The sequence below is a fragment of the Chaetodon trifascialis genome, chromosome 16 (genome assembly GCF_039877785.1).
Source record: "Chaetodon trifascialis isolate fChaTrf1 chromosome 16, fChaTrf1.hap1, whole genome shotgun sequence".
Lineage (NCBI taxonomy): Eukaryota > Metazoa > Chordata > Actinopteri > Chaetodontiformes > Chaetodontidae > Chaetodon > Chaetodon trifascialis.
In genome coordinates, this window is record NC_092071.1 from 19127174 (window position 1) to 19143113 (window position 15940).

The 15940-nt window shown below is 44.1% G+C and overlaps 1 protein-coding gene across 1 annotated transcript; it reads left to right on the forward strand.

Annotated features, from left to right (window-relative positions):
- The first annotated feature begins 287 nt into the window (after window positions 1–287).
- wnt11 (wingless-type MMTV integration site family, member 11) lies at window positions 288–11618 on the forward strand. Its single transcript, XM_070982443.1, has 6 exons — window positions 288–488; window positions 2188–2372; window positions 4313–4557; window positions 6298–6575; window positions 6673–6965; window positions 9083–11618. The coding sequence occupies exons 2-6, from the start codon at window positions 2290–2292 to the stop codon at window positions 9255–9257; spliced, it is 1074 nt and encodes a 357-aa protein (XP_070838544.1). The 5' UTR covers window positions 288–488; window positions 2188–2289; the 3' UTR covers window positions 9258–11618.
- Window positions 11619–15940: the final 4322 nt, after the last annotated feature.

Below are 15940 nucleotides of genomic sequence, written 5' to 3' on the forward strand. Positions count from 1 at the left end.
CGACCATCCATCATCGCAGACGCACTCTAACTCACTTCGCCTCCCTGCGGGAATATTATGGGACTGTTCCGCAGGATTTTCACCGTATCAGTCCAACTGCGCTGCGTGACGGACTGTCCAGCTCTGCTCTGGTCCTGCAGCGTGCTTTCTTATGCTAATGCTGGTCTGACATCAGCAGTGAGATCAAAGCAGGGCAGGGGTACTTTAGAGCCGAGTCTGCCCCCACTCACACTCACTCACTCCAACCTCTCTCCCTCTCACACACACACACGCACACACACACACACACGCTCTCTCACCGACACTGCTCTCATACACACCATGCGTACCTGTCCGGAGCTATTCTACCACCCCATGCTGGATTTTACTCATGCATCTGGCTGATAGCGACACAGAAGTCTCTCCGAAAGGATATTCCGACCTGCTGAGATCTGCTTTGAGCTGTTTGCGTCGTTTTGCTGAACGCTGAAGGCTGAGCGCCGCCAAAGGTGAGGTGAGACTGGTTAGACTGGAGGAGGAGAAGCTCTGTCTGCTGCAGTCAATGGGGGCGCGTTAGATAAGTCCGGAGTTTTACTGATCCGAGTCAGAGTTGCTGCTTGAGTTTGGCTGTAGAGGAGTTATCTGCTGAAGAAAAGTGGGAAGAATTGAACCAAAATGAGTTTAACTTGGTTTGCTTTGCGTGGATTCATAGTTCCTGCAGTCTTCATTTCATGTAAAAGAAAAACCTCTGCTCATCCTGCTGCTGGAGGATTGTCTTTAAAGTCTCATGAAGACTTCTGTCCGCACAGGCACAATCAGACTCTTATGAGGCCGCTCCTAAAATATCCTTGACCGACCCTGTTAGTTAATCCCCGCTAATCAAATCTCTGATCGTTTGGAAATATGATTAATAGGTCGCTTGGTGTGCGCTGCCCAGTTTATCTCGGCTTGATGAGAGACACACATCGGATGGTGTGTCTGTGTGTGTGAAGCCATCAGCCTTCATGTTCTGGGGAAAACAGGAGCTGCTATTTAGCCCACTTTGGCCAAATGTAAATTTAAACAGTGAATCCACTTTAGGCCGCAGATATGACCCCAGGCGGCAAATAAAGTCTGAATGTTCAGGGTGGAAATGCTTTTCTCTTCATGACAGGATAATTATTTTCAAATTTCAGCCAACGGGTGAAACATCCCAGTTTCAGTCGGCTCATTTAAATAATTCATATCAGGGATTTCGCACAGTTTCGGAGGCGTCTCCGCCAATCAGCGACGAGGAGGAACTGGCGCTTTTATAAGCTCCATTATCAGTGAGCTGCTGTTTCAACAGATTGCTTATCATCCGCTCACAGCGCCTTCGGATAATGCCTCTGATGAGCTGTCCCGTCCGCTGATCGCAGATCAGCGCTGATCTGTGCTGAAGCCCCGCACTGCCACTCAATGGGAAAGTCTTCACGTCTCCTAAGTGGAGCAGAGGAGACAATAAAGTGAATTACAGAGACTAAATGGATCCGGTGTGCTTGTTAATCACTAGAAACAGGCCTTCTTTGTCTCAATGTTTCTGTGTCAAAGTTTAGCGAAAGTTCACCTCATTGCACAGAACATATATCACCCAACCCCCCATCAAACGCTGAGAAATACATACTAAATACAATATATAACAGCTATGCTATGCTCTGACTTGTTATCATTAGTAATATCATAATTGATAGCAAAACAATATGAAGTAGAAGAAATGTATTTTACTTGCCTGCTGACCTGTCTGTAGCACAGATAGCACTGCCTTTATAGAAATGGCTCCTAAAGGTATCACAGCACTTACACGTCTTGTTTCTTGCGTATTTATTTGCTTGTAGGAGGAGGTTGAAGTGCTGAATCACCATGGATTTTCTTTAGGCTACCGCGTGCTTGAACGCTAACAGCAGTATTAGTGAACCGCTTAGAAAGTATGTCTTACAAAGCACAATTCTGCTCATTTCCATTATTTTCTATCATGTACTCTTTATTTGATGTGTGCTGAATATTTGAGATTGCCGGCAGAGAACTTTCATTCAGAGCTTTTGTCATTAAATTTGATCTGTTTTTAAGGTTTCACACCGACTTTCACAGTATTCATCTGCAAAAACAAAACAAAAAAAACCCTGAAAATGTTACATCTGGCTTCCTGTGGCGCGGCCATGTCATTGATAATATTTCTATCATTCATTACAGGGTTTAGAGGAGGAGGCCGTGCTATGAGACTTGACTTCTGAGTCTGATACCCGACAGCCCTTTGTATTCGTGTCCTGTGAGAACTGGAGCCACTGTCCAACCATGAGGAGCAGCTCTCATGTCCTGCCTCTTGGTGTGCTCACGGCTCTGCTGCTGTCTCAGGTCTGCTCCGGCATCAAATGGCTGTAAGTATTCTCAGGAGTGCCGCCGTTTCATTCTCTCGGCCTGTCACCATCTTTACGCTGCTTTACACTCAAACAATGTCAAAACAGATGGCGTCATGAAGCTCCACGGTGTTGTGTGGCTTCAGTGTTTCACGGAGCCGACGGCTCGTGGCAGCTTTGAGAAGGGCCCCAACATTCCTGAAGTTGCTCCTGATCATGGTGGAGGCTGCGTGTTCTGTACATGTGTGTCTGATGAAGGGGACAGTAGATGAGCTGGCAGTTCTTCAGGTTATGAACGGAAACCTCTTTGTTTTAATGTGGCTCCAGTAAAATGAGTATTTCAGTCACAAGATCTCAGCTCAAATGTCCCCCTGCTGTATAACAAGACGCAGATAAGAATAGGAGATAGAAATGACGAGGCGTCCTGGTGGAGCAGACAGGGCCAGTGATGTCACTGCTTCCTGTGTGTAGTCTAGTCAGGCGTAAAAATAGTGTGCCGCTGAAGGAGAGCGATGCCATAAATGTTGACATAAATGTTTATTGCTCGTACTGAGCACCACACTGTTTTTATGGTAAGTAAACCTAAACAATAATTTTCGCAATTATTTTGGAAAGTCTGTAAAATTCCCAAGTTGCTATTTTTTGAATTTATTTCTGTTTCGACTGAAACGTGCGCCTGGTTTTTGTTTGATATTCTTAGAAACCCTTTGAAGTTTTCTCCTCAATTTGTGGAGTGTGTTCTGGTGTGTGTTTGAAGTGTTCATTTGCAAAATCAAATAAAAGCCATTCTTAAAATATACAAACCAACACCAGTTCAGTTGATATTCCGTTTAGTGCACGCACACAAAAACAGAAAGAGGAATCAATAACTAGAGATGGAGAACCATTCATTTCTTTATCTGAGTTTTCACTCCTGCGCCTTATGTGTGATCACTGTGAAAACGCAGCTTTCTGTGAGGGCTTTACCAGAAATATCTGTGGCTTTCTATCAGAAAGAGTGGTTGTAATGCTCACAGGGGGAAGGCTAAAGCAGATGTGCCCATGAGGGCTGGGATGGCATGTGCTAAATCTAAGCGAGAAGTCTTACAGTCTTGATAATGCACGGCGGTGCAATGCAAAACAGATGTGGCAGTAAACACCTGTGAGTGCCGGGTTACCACGAGCCCAGTGGAGTCACAGCTTATCATTGGGCACAGAGTGGCGGCCCCTCGGCCCCTAATGCAGAACAGGCCATGGTGCCGTCTGGTTCTCACGAACTCTCAGCAGAGTGCAAGACACAGAAAGCAGAGATCAGAGCTAACCTGCTCTGCTTGTGGTTTCTCTATTAAGTTAATCCCCAATAAGTTTAAATTGTTTAAATCAAATGTGTGCACCCTTTTATGGTCTGTAAACGGACGATTCACGTCAAACTGAGGCCACAGAGGACAACGCTTCCTGCGGTGGAAAATGCAAATAGTGAGGGCTTTATGTACTTACTCATCTGAATGTGGATCAGAATTTGGTGGGGAGGGGGTTTATGCTTTTTGGCATATCTAGATGCTTCCTCTGTGCTTTAACAAAAGAAAATCCATGTGCCAAGAACATGTCACTTATATTTTAGGAATCCGCAGCTGACTCTCCTTTGGGATTTCCGTGTGATAAGATGGTTCTTTTCTGCAATGCAGGCCAAAATATTTTCCTGCCTGGAGCATTATCTGTTTGGATTTTTCAATTGTTTCTTCAAAGCTGATGTGTCTCAGAGGCTTGAAATGTGTGTACACAAGAACCTCAAATTGCTAACACACCGCTGAAACTCCCAGCATGCTTTGTTATTCCCATAAACGTGATAATTTCACAACTCATAAAACAAAAAAGCATAATTAAGCAATCATCCCATTGTTGTCATCACCACCGCAATTAAGTGAAGATATATTGTTGAATGCATATTGACCAATACCTCCTGTCTGTGTTCATCCCCGCAGAGCGCTGTCACACACTCCTGCATCCTTGTACATCAACCAGACCCAACACTGTAAGCTGCTGCCCGGCATGGTGTCCTCCCAAGCTCAGCTGTGCCGCAGCAACCTGGAGCTCATGCAAACCATTATCCAAGCTGCCCGCGAAGTCAAGAAAACATGCCAGAAGACCTTTGCTGATATGCGCTGGAACTGCTCCTCCATTGACATCCCCGTCGATGCCCCCAAGTATCGGCCAGACCTAGACCGAGGTATGGTTCTAAACAGTTTGGAATGGGCGCTGCTGCCAAAGAGCCGCTCCAAGTCTTTTACCCACAAGAGACTGATATTTACAGTCAAGCTTGACGTTCAATGAATATGTTAAAGCCGAGGTCATTAAGTGCTGCGTGCGTTGCGGTGTGGTTTACCGTGACTGGTGAAAAGATCCTCGGCCCATTAACGCTGTCTGTGCTCAGACGCTGCGATAGATTTTTCTGTACGGTGTGAATTAACATGACGGCTGTCTCGAGAACTTTAATGCGGAATTATGTCCATTTCAAAAGTGATTTCTGGCTTTAAGATGACACGTTGCCTCATCTTTCCACTTTTTTGCAGCCAGCCAAATTATTCCTTATTCATTCCTGAGCCGCTTTCTCCAGGGGCTTGTACTGAAGCTGTTATTTGGGAATACTCCCCCCTCCCACACACACACACACACACACACACACACACACACACACACACACACACACACACACACACACACGCCACCACTACTGTATGTATGCATTCTATATGATGAGATAATTGGCTTGATATTTTCGAAATCCACAGCATCATCTGACTGCACTCCTGCTTGTGTTGCAGTCTGACTTTGTTGTTTGTATAGCCAAAAGGACCTTGAGTCAGCCAGAGACAGTTGCTGGGTTGCGGGTGGGGGAGTTGTGCAGCACTCCCCAGAAAGGACATGACTGCCATTTACCAAATGAACAGTCTGCACCGAACAGGAAATGGCTCATCTCTGTCCAGGGATGGCTTTGATCTAACCAGCCCACACCACGGTCATACATGATTTCTTCCCTTACTTTCAGTGGCTTCTTGACCTTCAACATGTGCACTTTCCATGTAGGCACATCACTACCAATCACATCAGAGCTCACTCTGAATTACAGCGAGAGCAGTGATGGACTGCGTTTGATAGTTTAATTTTGTGAACTCACTCACTTCCTAGGACAGCAGAGGGGGATGGAGAAAAGGGATAGATGGATAGCAGAGAAATTGATAATACAGCAGCAGTGGTTTGACTGCTTCCAATGGATGTTTTGATTTTATTTTTTTTATTTCTGGAAGAACTTTTCATCCTTGAAATCCATGGTAACCAACATCAGCTCAAGCTGACCACTACACGCCAACACATCACCATACACTGTGATGAATTACAGTAGACCAGTTGCCTGTCTTAAAAGTATCCAGTGGAGCAGCTTGTGACAACCACACATCCAGAGGATCCAAAACAGACTAATCTCACTCAACTTACAGACAAAATGTTGGCGTGCTGTACTGGAAGCTTTTCTAAATTTCTGAATCTGCAGTCGTTCTGCTACTAAAACCTGCCAGAGCTGAAACGGTTAGTTGATTGATCAATAGGCAGAAAAATGATCTGTAATGATTTTATTAATCACGTAACTGCTCCTTCTTTTTCTTGTGTGCAAACTTGAGTTTTAGACTGTCGATCAAATCAAGACATCTGACCATGTCACCTTAGGCTTAAAGAGATTGCGCCTGTAAAATTCACTATATTCTGACATTTGACGGACCAAAAGATGACTTGAACAATTAATTAGTAATGGAAATAATTATTAGTTAGTTTATGTTGGATTGTTAGCGCTGAACTCCAGACAAAGTGATCAGTGAATGGCTTTGTTGTCTGCTTTGTCAGTTTGCCAGGGCCTAAAATCCTGGCGTATCCCTCTTTTACTCATATCTTTTGCGGTTCTTATCTGTTTTGACAGGAACAAGAGAGGCTGCATTTGTCTACGCCCTGTCAGCAGCAACCATCAGCCACACCATCGCACGGGCGTGCACTTCTGGAGATTTGCGGCTGTGCTCGTGTGGTCCTATCCCTGCTCAGATCCTGGAGCCTGGCTATCGCTGGGGCGGCTGCGCTGACAACCTGCACTACGGTTTGATCATGGGTTCCAAGTTCTCCGATGCACCGATGAAGATGAAGCGTGCGGGCTCTCATGCCAACAAGCTGATGCACCTACACAACAGTGAAGTCGGGAGACAGGTAAGCAGTATGGCCAGATTTTTACTTTTAAATGAATGTCAATCCCACAAAAAGTGAGCACTACCTAACCTCCGTGTCCTCTTGTCCTCTTGTCCAGGTATTGAGAGAGGCGCTGGTGATGAAGTGTAAATGTCATGGTGTATCTGGCTCTTGCTCCATACGGACCTGTTGGAAAGGCCTGCAAGACCTGAGGGAGATTGCCATGGACCTGAAGACCAAGTACTTGTCTGCCACCAAAGTGGTTCACCGGCCCATGGGGACACGCAAGCAGTTGGTGCCCAAAGACATCGACATCAGGCCCGTGAGGGAGAACGAGCTGGTCTACCTGCAGAGCTCCCCAGACTTCTGCACCACGAATGACAAGCAGGGCTCTGTTGGCACACAGGACAGGTGAGACTGCCACGTCACATCGATGTGTTTGACTGTGGGTGTGCATGAGAAAGAGGGGATATTGGCCATAATGGTAGTTCTTTGTTGTTAGACTTATTAGTGTGACTCATATCAGTCACCGACCCATGCAGCTGACAATAGGAAGTAAGCAGTCCTGAATGTCTGCTCATCCAGGATGTTGACTCTAGTGAAGTGCCGTCCTGCCTGGTGGCACTGTTTAGTTTGCAGGCTGGCTGATAACAACCAGCGGCCCCTGAGAGTGCTCCGTCTGTGGTTTGTCTGAGCATGTGTCACTGGAGAGGCTGCTGTGACTGGAGTCGTTGTCCCGCTATCTAAAACAATGACGAATGCGGTTATTCTTAGGACTGAGTGTACTCGAGCTGATATCGATTGGAGAGAGCTTCACTAATGGGGAAATAGTTATTGGTCCCCCAGAGATAAAGTTTTATTTACACCAGTCAGCTCCAGTGTTTTAGTTAGGACAGGTTTGAGTGCTGCTGGTTGGTGGGCAGCAAGGAGCCCATTTGTCTGAGGGTCTAACTCAGGCTGTGATTTGGCTAAGTAATATGTATGTGAATATGTCACAGGGAAAGACAGGTCATATTTCAGGCTTTATTATTTAGTTTTGAATTGCATTTAGCATAGGAGCCCTTGATCTCATACAGTTTCACCAACAATGACCCCGCTGACCACCTGTTAGCTTGTTTAACCAGACATATCCCACTCTATAAGAATAAATGCAGTGATGTGCACATTTTCATGTGCTTCAGCATGCTTCTATGCCAGCGAGGATTATAAGCTCCACTAAATGGCACATGGTGTTGTATGGTCGAAATGTCATACATCATATGACTGTCATATCATGGGTTCCACAGCTGTAGGCCACTCTACAGATAACCAGACGACATGCTTCATGTCAAGGACACTCTCTGTGCCCAGCCACGCACAGTCTGCAACATTAGTGCTTTTGCCAAATCATGAGGCACTCGCTTCACTGCCATCAGTACATGAATGTGTGATGCTGATGGTTGTGTATGAGTATCTGTGAGTGAACATGCGTATTTATCAATTATTCCCATATGTGCTTAGACCTCCCCACATCAAAACACTCGGTCACAAGGTTAAAATATTGTGTGCTTTGCTTAGATTTTTCACTCCCTGGTGGGCAGTCGAGGAGAGGTTTTTGCTGTTTTTTTTACACTTGAATTGACCATGATCCGGGTCATATTGTTAGCTCTGACCCATTCATGAGACCTGAGAGCAGTAGATAACCTTTCTACAGTCAGGCTTTCTGACTAACAAGAGAATCTGGGACGGGGAAAAGTCCATTTTAGCAGCAGTTTCTAATGGATTAAGTGTGATCACAGATGCAAAAATAAGTGTCATGATCCTGGGATGAGGCACGCTAAAGAAGCTCGTGCTCTAGTCTTAAATTGCATTACTGTGCCTCTGCTTAAACCAGCAGATGTGAGCTACAGAGTGTCCAGTGCTGTGCTGTGGCTTCATTTACTGCACAGCAATGATATAATGAGATCTTGTTCCTGACAAACCAAACTGTGTGGGGGCGTCTATTTCCCAGCTCCCACCGATGTAATAAACCTGTCTTACACTCTCAATGAGTCTTGTCCCTCCTCCTCCTTCTTCTCCTTCACTCCCGCACCATCTCCCTCACCATACTGGTCATTAACACTCTGCCATCATAAAACAATGCAATTATGTGGGAAGGGCACGCTAAAGAAAGGGAGGGTGGCCCTGTGTATTGAGTGTGATTTATAGCGGGGCTATTCTCTGCTCATTCAAGATGCCTTAGGCTTCTGAAATGAGAGGCTGAGCATCCACAGCCCAAAGACGGCAAAACAAAAAGAAAATGAAAGAAAAAAAATGCTTGGAAGAAGGACTAAAGGTTAAGGCACAACAGTCGGTCAAACACTTTTAAGAGGCTATCCCAGGCTGTGAGATTGTCCACATAATTTCAGAAGGAAACTTAAAATGAAATGTCTGCAGAGGAAACCAAACTGGAAATATGTTAGCTGTCATAGCTTGTTATTCAGTCCAAAGTTGTTGAACCAAAATGTCAAATTTAATATTCTCTTTTTTTCTGCCTTTGCTCATTTCAGGCAGTGCAACAAAACCTCTCTCGGCAGTGACAGCTGTGACCTGATGTGCTGCGGACGTGGCTACAACCCATACACAGAGAAGCTGGTGGAGCGCTGCCACTGCAAGTACCACTGGTGCTGCTACGTAACCTGCAAGAAGTGCGAGCGGATTGTGGAGAGATACGTCTGCAAATGAGTCCGTGCCGCTGCCGGCCCCACCAGCAGTCTTCTACTTGTACCCAGCCGCCCGAGGCTACAGGTTAACCAAAGCACTACAGTATCAAGAAGGCTTACTTTCGTCTTAAGCTTTAGCATGTGTATCTCAAGGAGAAATGGTCTATTTTTGTGTCAGTATCATTTTTGTATCAAATCTCCAAGCTGCCAATTGGGCTTCTAAGCTTTTCCGCTTCACAAACCTGGACGTGCAGAGTGTGGCAACAGCGCTGGTTACGTGAAGACCGCCGTCCTCCTGGGTATTTCCTTTTTCTTGTTAATGATGATAAATCCCCCTAGCAGGGATACTGAAAGTCTATTATATCTCTAATTAAAAGAAGTAATATTGGATTTTATGCTGGAGGAGAGGGGATTGTCTTTTCCCCTCACTAGACAGAGACTTGGTTTGGTTTCATTCCACGGAAATCAAGGGGTTCTGATGGATCCATGTGGTACTCTTTTTAGGTACTATTAAAACTTTTTTTCCTCTGGCAGTGATGAGCAGAGGAAAAGGGAACACAAAGGGAATTTCAAGTACTTCTCACTCGTGGAACATTTTTGTGGTCGGACTCTCACTCGTGTCCCATGTGGATCTTCACATTGCCTGCATCCCTGTGGATTGAGAGAAGAGCATTAAGGACTTTGTAAAACGGTGCATTATCTCCTTTATGTCTGACATGCAGTTCAAAATATATTCTATTTTTCATGAGCATATGAGCTGAACTCATGGATTTTGTAAACCACTTTTGTGTGGATGTACATACTGTTATTTTGTATACTGAAATAAAGAAAGAAGTATTTATAAAATAATTATAATGATCCTCACCATCATCTTTACGTGGAAACTGCATGAATTTCTCTTTTTCTGTGAACTTCATCTTTAATGATATACTGTGTAGCTACTTCTACAGAATTTTGGCAAAGATAAATCCATAACCTCCAAGCCGAATCATTTTTAAACTAAGCAACATTTACTGTAATTCACTGCAAATCCAAGTGTTATAAAACAACAGTTTACCACAACTTATAGCACACTACAATTGTAAATCAGCTCAGCACAGTCAGTAACGAGGAGCAGGGTTCAACCTATTGGGATTGCTCTCTGAATTACTCAAACCCTGGGAAAGTGTTTGTTTGGACGTTCCACATCCTCACCCAGGACACTACAAAGGGATTGTTGTTACTCCTATCTCGGCTTTAACACTGAAAATCCTATCTGTCCGAGAGCCAGACCTCCAATGGACAAACATCACGTTTTTAAAACATATAGCCAAAGAGTTGGCCTGTCGGAGGGAACGTACTTGGCACTATGTCGAGCCGAGACATTACCCTCTGGCCAGCCTTGTGTTGGTTGAAGTGGTTCTCATGATTTTACGCTGACAGAAATAGCCGTGGAAGATGTAGGGCCCATGCTGTGAGCTCACATGATACATCCCAGCGCCAGCCTGCACAAGCTGCACACTCACTGAAGCTGTAACACTCCTTGACCCCAGCCTGTGGACGCACACGGAAACTGGCAAAACAACTCCACATACTCTGGTAAAACAAGGCTGCGGCCAGTATTATCACCAGTCATTTAGGTGTTTAGATGTGGTTGTTTAATGATGGCGGACTTGATTCACAGCTGTCCATTTCATTTCTTTTCATTTTGGGATTTTTTAGCATAAAAGGATATTAAGTACTTCTGTTTCAGGTCATGAGGAGACATGTAACTTCAGATCCAAAGCCAAGATCCTGGACACACAAACCTCTAAACGCTCCAACAGAGAGCCAAAGACAATACGTGGCAACAGTACAACTGAGGGGAGTAACTGCCTCCAATAGTTCTTATATGCACTGGCAATATAAAGATTTGATCGGTCTAAATGCCCAGAAGCGGTCTGAAAGCAGAAACAGGCAGTGTGGACACACACAGTGTGCTGTGCTCTTCTGGTTTGGGGGCAGGGAGGGTCTTCTGTGTGCAGGTGAGCGGGGGTCTGCTCTGTCTGCACACAGGCCTGTCCGTCGACAGCCTCAAGGACTCTTCAGTCACTGGCATTCCTCAGCTTGGTAGTTGCAGAGAATAGGCTGTGTGTGTGTGTGTGTGTGTGTGTGTGTGTGTGTGTGTGTGTGTGTGTGTGTGTGTGTGTGTGTGTGTGTGTGAGTCCACTCACTGCTGTCTGTCACTGGGTTCACTGCTGTAGAAATGTGAAGCCTCACCTGCTGATTGAGGATTTGCACACTGTCCTCAAATACAGGTGGTGCTGCTGGAGCCCCAAAGTCATGTTAGTGTGCCTGAGAATGGAAGTGAGCATGTGTGCAAGATGCATGGATGTTACTCTGAACACATTTGGTAAATACGTCAAAAAAAAAAAAGTGTTTTTTTAACGTGTCAAATACTTTCTGGACTGCTTAAAGCACTTATGAAAAAGTGCTGACAAAGACGGATTCAGCTGAACTCCTGACTCTCTAAAGCGCCGTGCTGAGACCCGTGGTGTGTCTTGAAATGACATCCACCATCTTCTGTCAATGTAAGTCAGTTCTTGGAATTTACCAAGTTTACCACATTGTGCTCATGTAAATGCTGAAATCAACTAGATATATTCATTGTCACATGCAAATACCGCAGAGTAATTTCATCAGGCCTCGAAAGATTAGATAGGGCCTGAAGTCAGACCTGCTGCAGTCTGGAACTGCTGACCCTCTGAGCAACCATTGCTATCATTAAGACGTGCAACTATTCAGCTGACCTCAGTCTAACCCCCTGAAATATGTCACTTTATAGTCCGCACAATAAAACAACATTTCATTTAAGGGCTGAGTATGCTAACGATATGACCCCGTTGTTAACATTAATTTGCTCGACATTCTTCCATTTCTCTATCTGTCAACACAAAGCTGTGGTGGAGAGGAAGAGTGACTGTGTGGAAAATGGGACTTGAATGGGCTGCCATTTTGGCAGGGACTGAGTAAAAAACAGTTTAAGAGCGGCCCTCATCCGTGCTGTCAAAGACCTTTGTGTCCGCGAGGAACACAAAACAAAAGTAAAGACAGACAGACAGACACACACACACACACACACACACACACACACACACACACACACACACACACACACACACACACACACACACACACACAAAACGGAACTAATCACCGCTGCAGTTTCTGTTTCTTTTCTTTTTGTGTGTCTTTGTCAGAAAGTACCTAAGTATCTGTCCATGGTCGGTGTTCGCCCTCGCTCTGTGGGAATCGCCTGGTAATAGAGAAGGAAAAGAGGACTTTAATGGAGAGCAGTGAAAATATCAGGGGTTAATGTCAGCCTGGACAATATAATACCAATTGCCTTTGTAAAGGCTGTGGTCTCCATAACTAGCTGTGAATGAGAGAGACAAAGAATTTGGCTGGAGTGGTAAAGGCTTTCAGATGTACTGACCCGCACTGTAAATGGACTTTTGTGGACCCCACCCCCACCCTTCAGCCTTTAAATAGGAACCCAGCAGTATGTGCTGTTAAAGGCCATTTTTTTTGTTTTGGTGAGTGTGTGTGTGTGTGTGTGTGTGTGTGTGTGTGTGTGTGTGTGTGTGTGTGTGTGTGTGTGTGTGTGTCCTCGGGCAGGTTGCTGGGAGATAGCAGATCGTGCAAAGCATGCATCTTTGGAGATAAAGACAAACCAGGAGTTTATGGTGTTTAGTCGGAAACTCATTTGGCCAAAGACTCTCTGTGCATACAAATAAAAGTGTCAGATTTCACTGCGGAAATCATTTCTATTAACTTTAACTGTGTATGTGTTTCGTGCTATTTACAGCTTGTTACATTTAATTTCATTTCCCACCTTTCGTGCTTGCAGGTCCAGGTCAATGTGTCTTTTGTTGTGCTTTTCTTTCTGGTCACATGCGTTATGTGCAGATTGTTAACGAAAGAACAGAATCAAGGCAATCCAAACCAAGCTTTGCCTTCATTCAAACTTTAAATCACTTTTTCACTTTTACAACCACTGCGGCTGGACATTTCAAGCTCAGCTACGGTGCATGCATCATTTTTTTCTGTTGAGTTTCTCAAGCTAATAAAAAGCTAATGTAAAAACTTGTAATAAGTCTGTAATTTAATACAGCGCACAAATCAACACAGTAGACTATGTAACAAAGGTCACTGAACAGCTTGACCATATGTAGGCCCATGAATCCAAAACTCATTTTTTAAACCTACAAAATGTCTCATTGTGCTTTAAAGCTACACTCCAACAGCAAAACTAGATTATTTTAACGACTCCTTCAGTGTACCTGCTGTATTTACATTAAAACAGCTCTATCTCTCTTCCTGAAGTGTTTGAAAACTCAGTGAAACTGAATCCAAGTGACTCATTTCCAGTATTTGAGGTATTCACCCTTCATGGGAGCACAGACCTTAAACCACATGCCACATTGTTTGGGATAAAAATAAATGTGTTCATCTTCAGACTAAACTCAACTCTAAACAGATAAATTTATACTTCCAGGATCTCAACATACGATGAATCAGTGGAGAACTGGATGGCAGACCCTCGGTGAAACTATCAGAGAAGATGAAAAGAACTGTGGAGAGAGAAAGAGCGAGACTGAATTAATATGAATAAAAGAAACAGCAAGCTAAGTACGCTGGGAAAAGTAAACACTGGTCCGTGTAATCACAGTAAATCTGGCCGGGGAGCCGACAGAGCAGGCTGCGCCCTCAGTCGAGGAGTCAACAAACCCAGAGAAAAAACAGCTAACTAACTAACATTACTGAGAGGGGTTAAAGAGGGTAGCGGCACGGCTTTATTCACAGCAAGATCAATGCCGCCATGTTTACCCAGTGTCTGGCTGAGTTCAACTATGTAAACCTCTGCATATAATTCAAAAAGAAAACTCAGGCTCGCAAATGTAAAGATGACTCCAGTCACAGTTTTAGAGGGTGTTCAACTGATGTGCGAGGGTCCTGTGAAGTCAGCCATGTCTGGAGCTTCTTTTAGACTCTTTCTGACATGAAACTGCCTCTGTTTGAGAGAACCACCGGGGAAAGACATTCACCTAGCCAGCAGCATTACGATCAGCTATGGCGATCTGATAAATGGAGCGCACTCTGACCACAGATCAGTCGAGGCATCAGGCCAGTTGCCTTTGCATTTCATCACCCTGCATGAAGAGCTTTTTCCTTGGTAATATCCTAATCTAACAGCTGTCATGTGCTGCCAAGCTGACTGATGTCATGCAAACATATCAAAGGAATTTGGTAAATGGCACATTTAAAAAATGGTGGGATATTTAAAAAAAAAAAACACGAGAACAAAGAGGTGATGTTATGCAAGACTCGTATGAGCGTTATTACTTTGATTAATTTTCCATCTGACAGTTGATACAAAGGAAACAGTGAGGTCAGTTACACTTTTTGGTTGTTTTGAGATGTGTTCACCAGATTTACAGATTTTTTTTACGTGTCACATGTTTACGGTTAATTAATTTACTCTAGTGTTCATATTTCTATGAACTGACAAACAGATTCTATAAGTTGACCAATAAATAAGATGAAAATCTGGAAACATTTGGAATAACTCTATTAATTTGTGGATCTTCATTTGAAACACAGCACAGCTTGTGCATTCCTTTGTTTCAGAGTCCGCTTTTATAAAACAAATGCACTAATGGATTTTGCAGGAAAAGGACTTTGTTTATCATATATTGATAAATTGAGAACAGATGTGGATCCTGTTTATTTCTAGCAAATCTTCCATTCTCACTGGGAGATGTGAGAATCATTTTTCTTTGAGGGTTTTCATTTTGCATCAGTTCATTCAGGAGGCTGCTGATCACCGTTCAGCTTCGTCTCAGTGTTTTGTTAACCCAGACAACTCAGGTCGAACACTGGAACACGAGGACAAGTTCAGGCCTTAAATCGCTCCTCCACTTCCTTCCACAGCTGCAGTTGTTGAGTGGCTCAAACATACGCGAAGCCTCAGCTTTAAGCACATGGACCATAGGCTCAAATCCCCCTGATCTAGTTAAATGCCGCCGCTCTCTCAAGCTGTCCAAATGAATGGCTGAGGCATGAAATTCAGACATTTCTTCTCTTGCCGCAACTCAAGCGCATCACAGTAAATCAATCTATTGCCCTCGCAAATCTTTCAACTTGCTCTCATTTAAAAGAACCATTTTTTTTATAGGAAGAAAAAGCAATAGATGTGAGGGGGCAATCGACTTTGTGCACATGCATAATGCTTCGATCTCTGCTCCATTTGAAACATAAGGGTAATTTTGAATGCTATCCAGATTACCCCCCTCTCTTTAACTGCTTCCACATTTCTCAGGCCGAATGAGGTAATACCATTTATTTGGCCAAAAGGCCGTGTGGGACGGGCAGCCAGCAAGGCCATTATGTGTGATTAGCACTGTTTGCAGCACCGATTTGATTTGTGAATTGTCTGATTGGTGACACACCCTGTGGGAAAAGAGGTTTTTTTTTTTTTTCAACTTAAGAATCTCCAACTGGAAACCAAGTTCAACTATCAATCATCAATAACCTGCTACTGAGAGCAAAACAGGTGCTGAAATCTTTGAGGCTCCAGCAGTTTAGAGAGGCCGGATCAGTAAAGACAGATCTTGGCTGATATTTTGCGCTGATGTCGAGCCGTTTCTGTTTTGCTGTTAAAAGGAGAGTCATCGAAAACATATT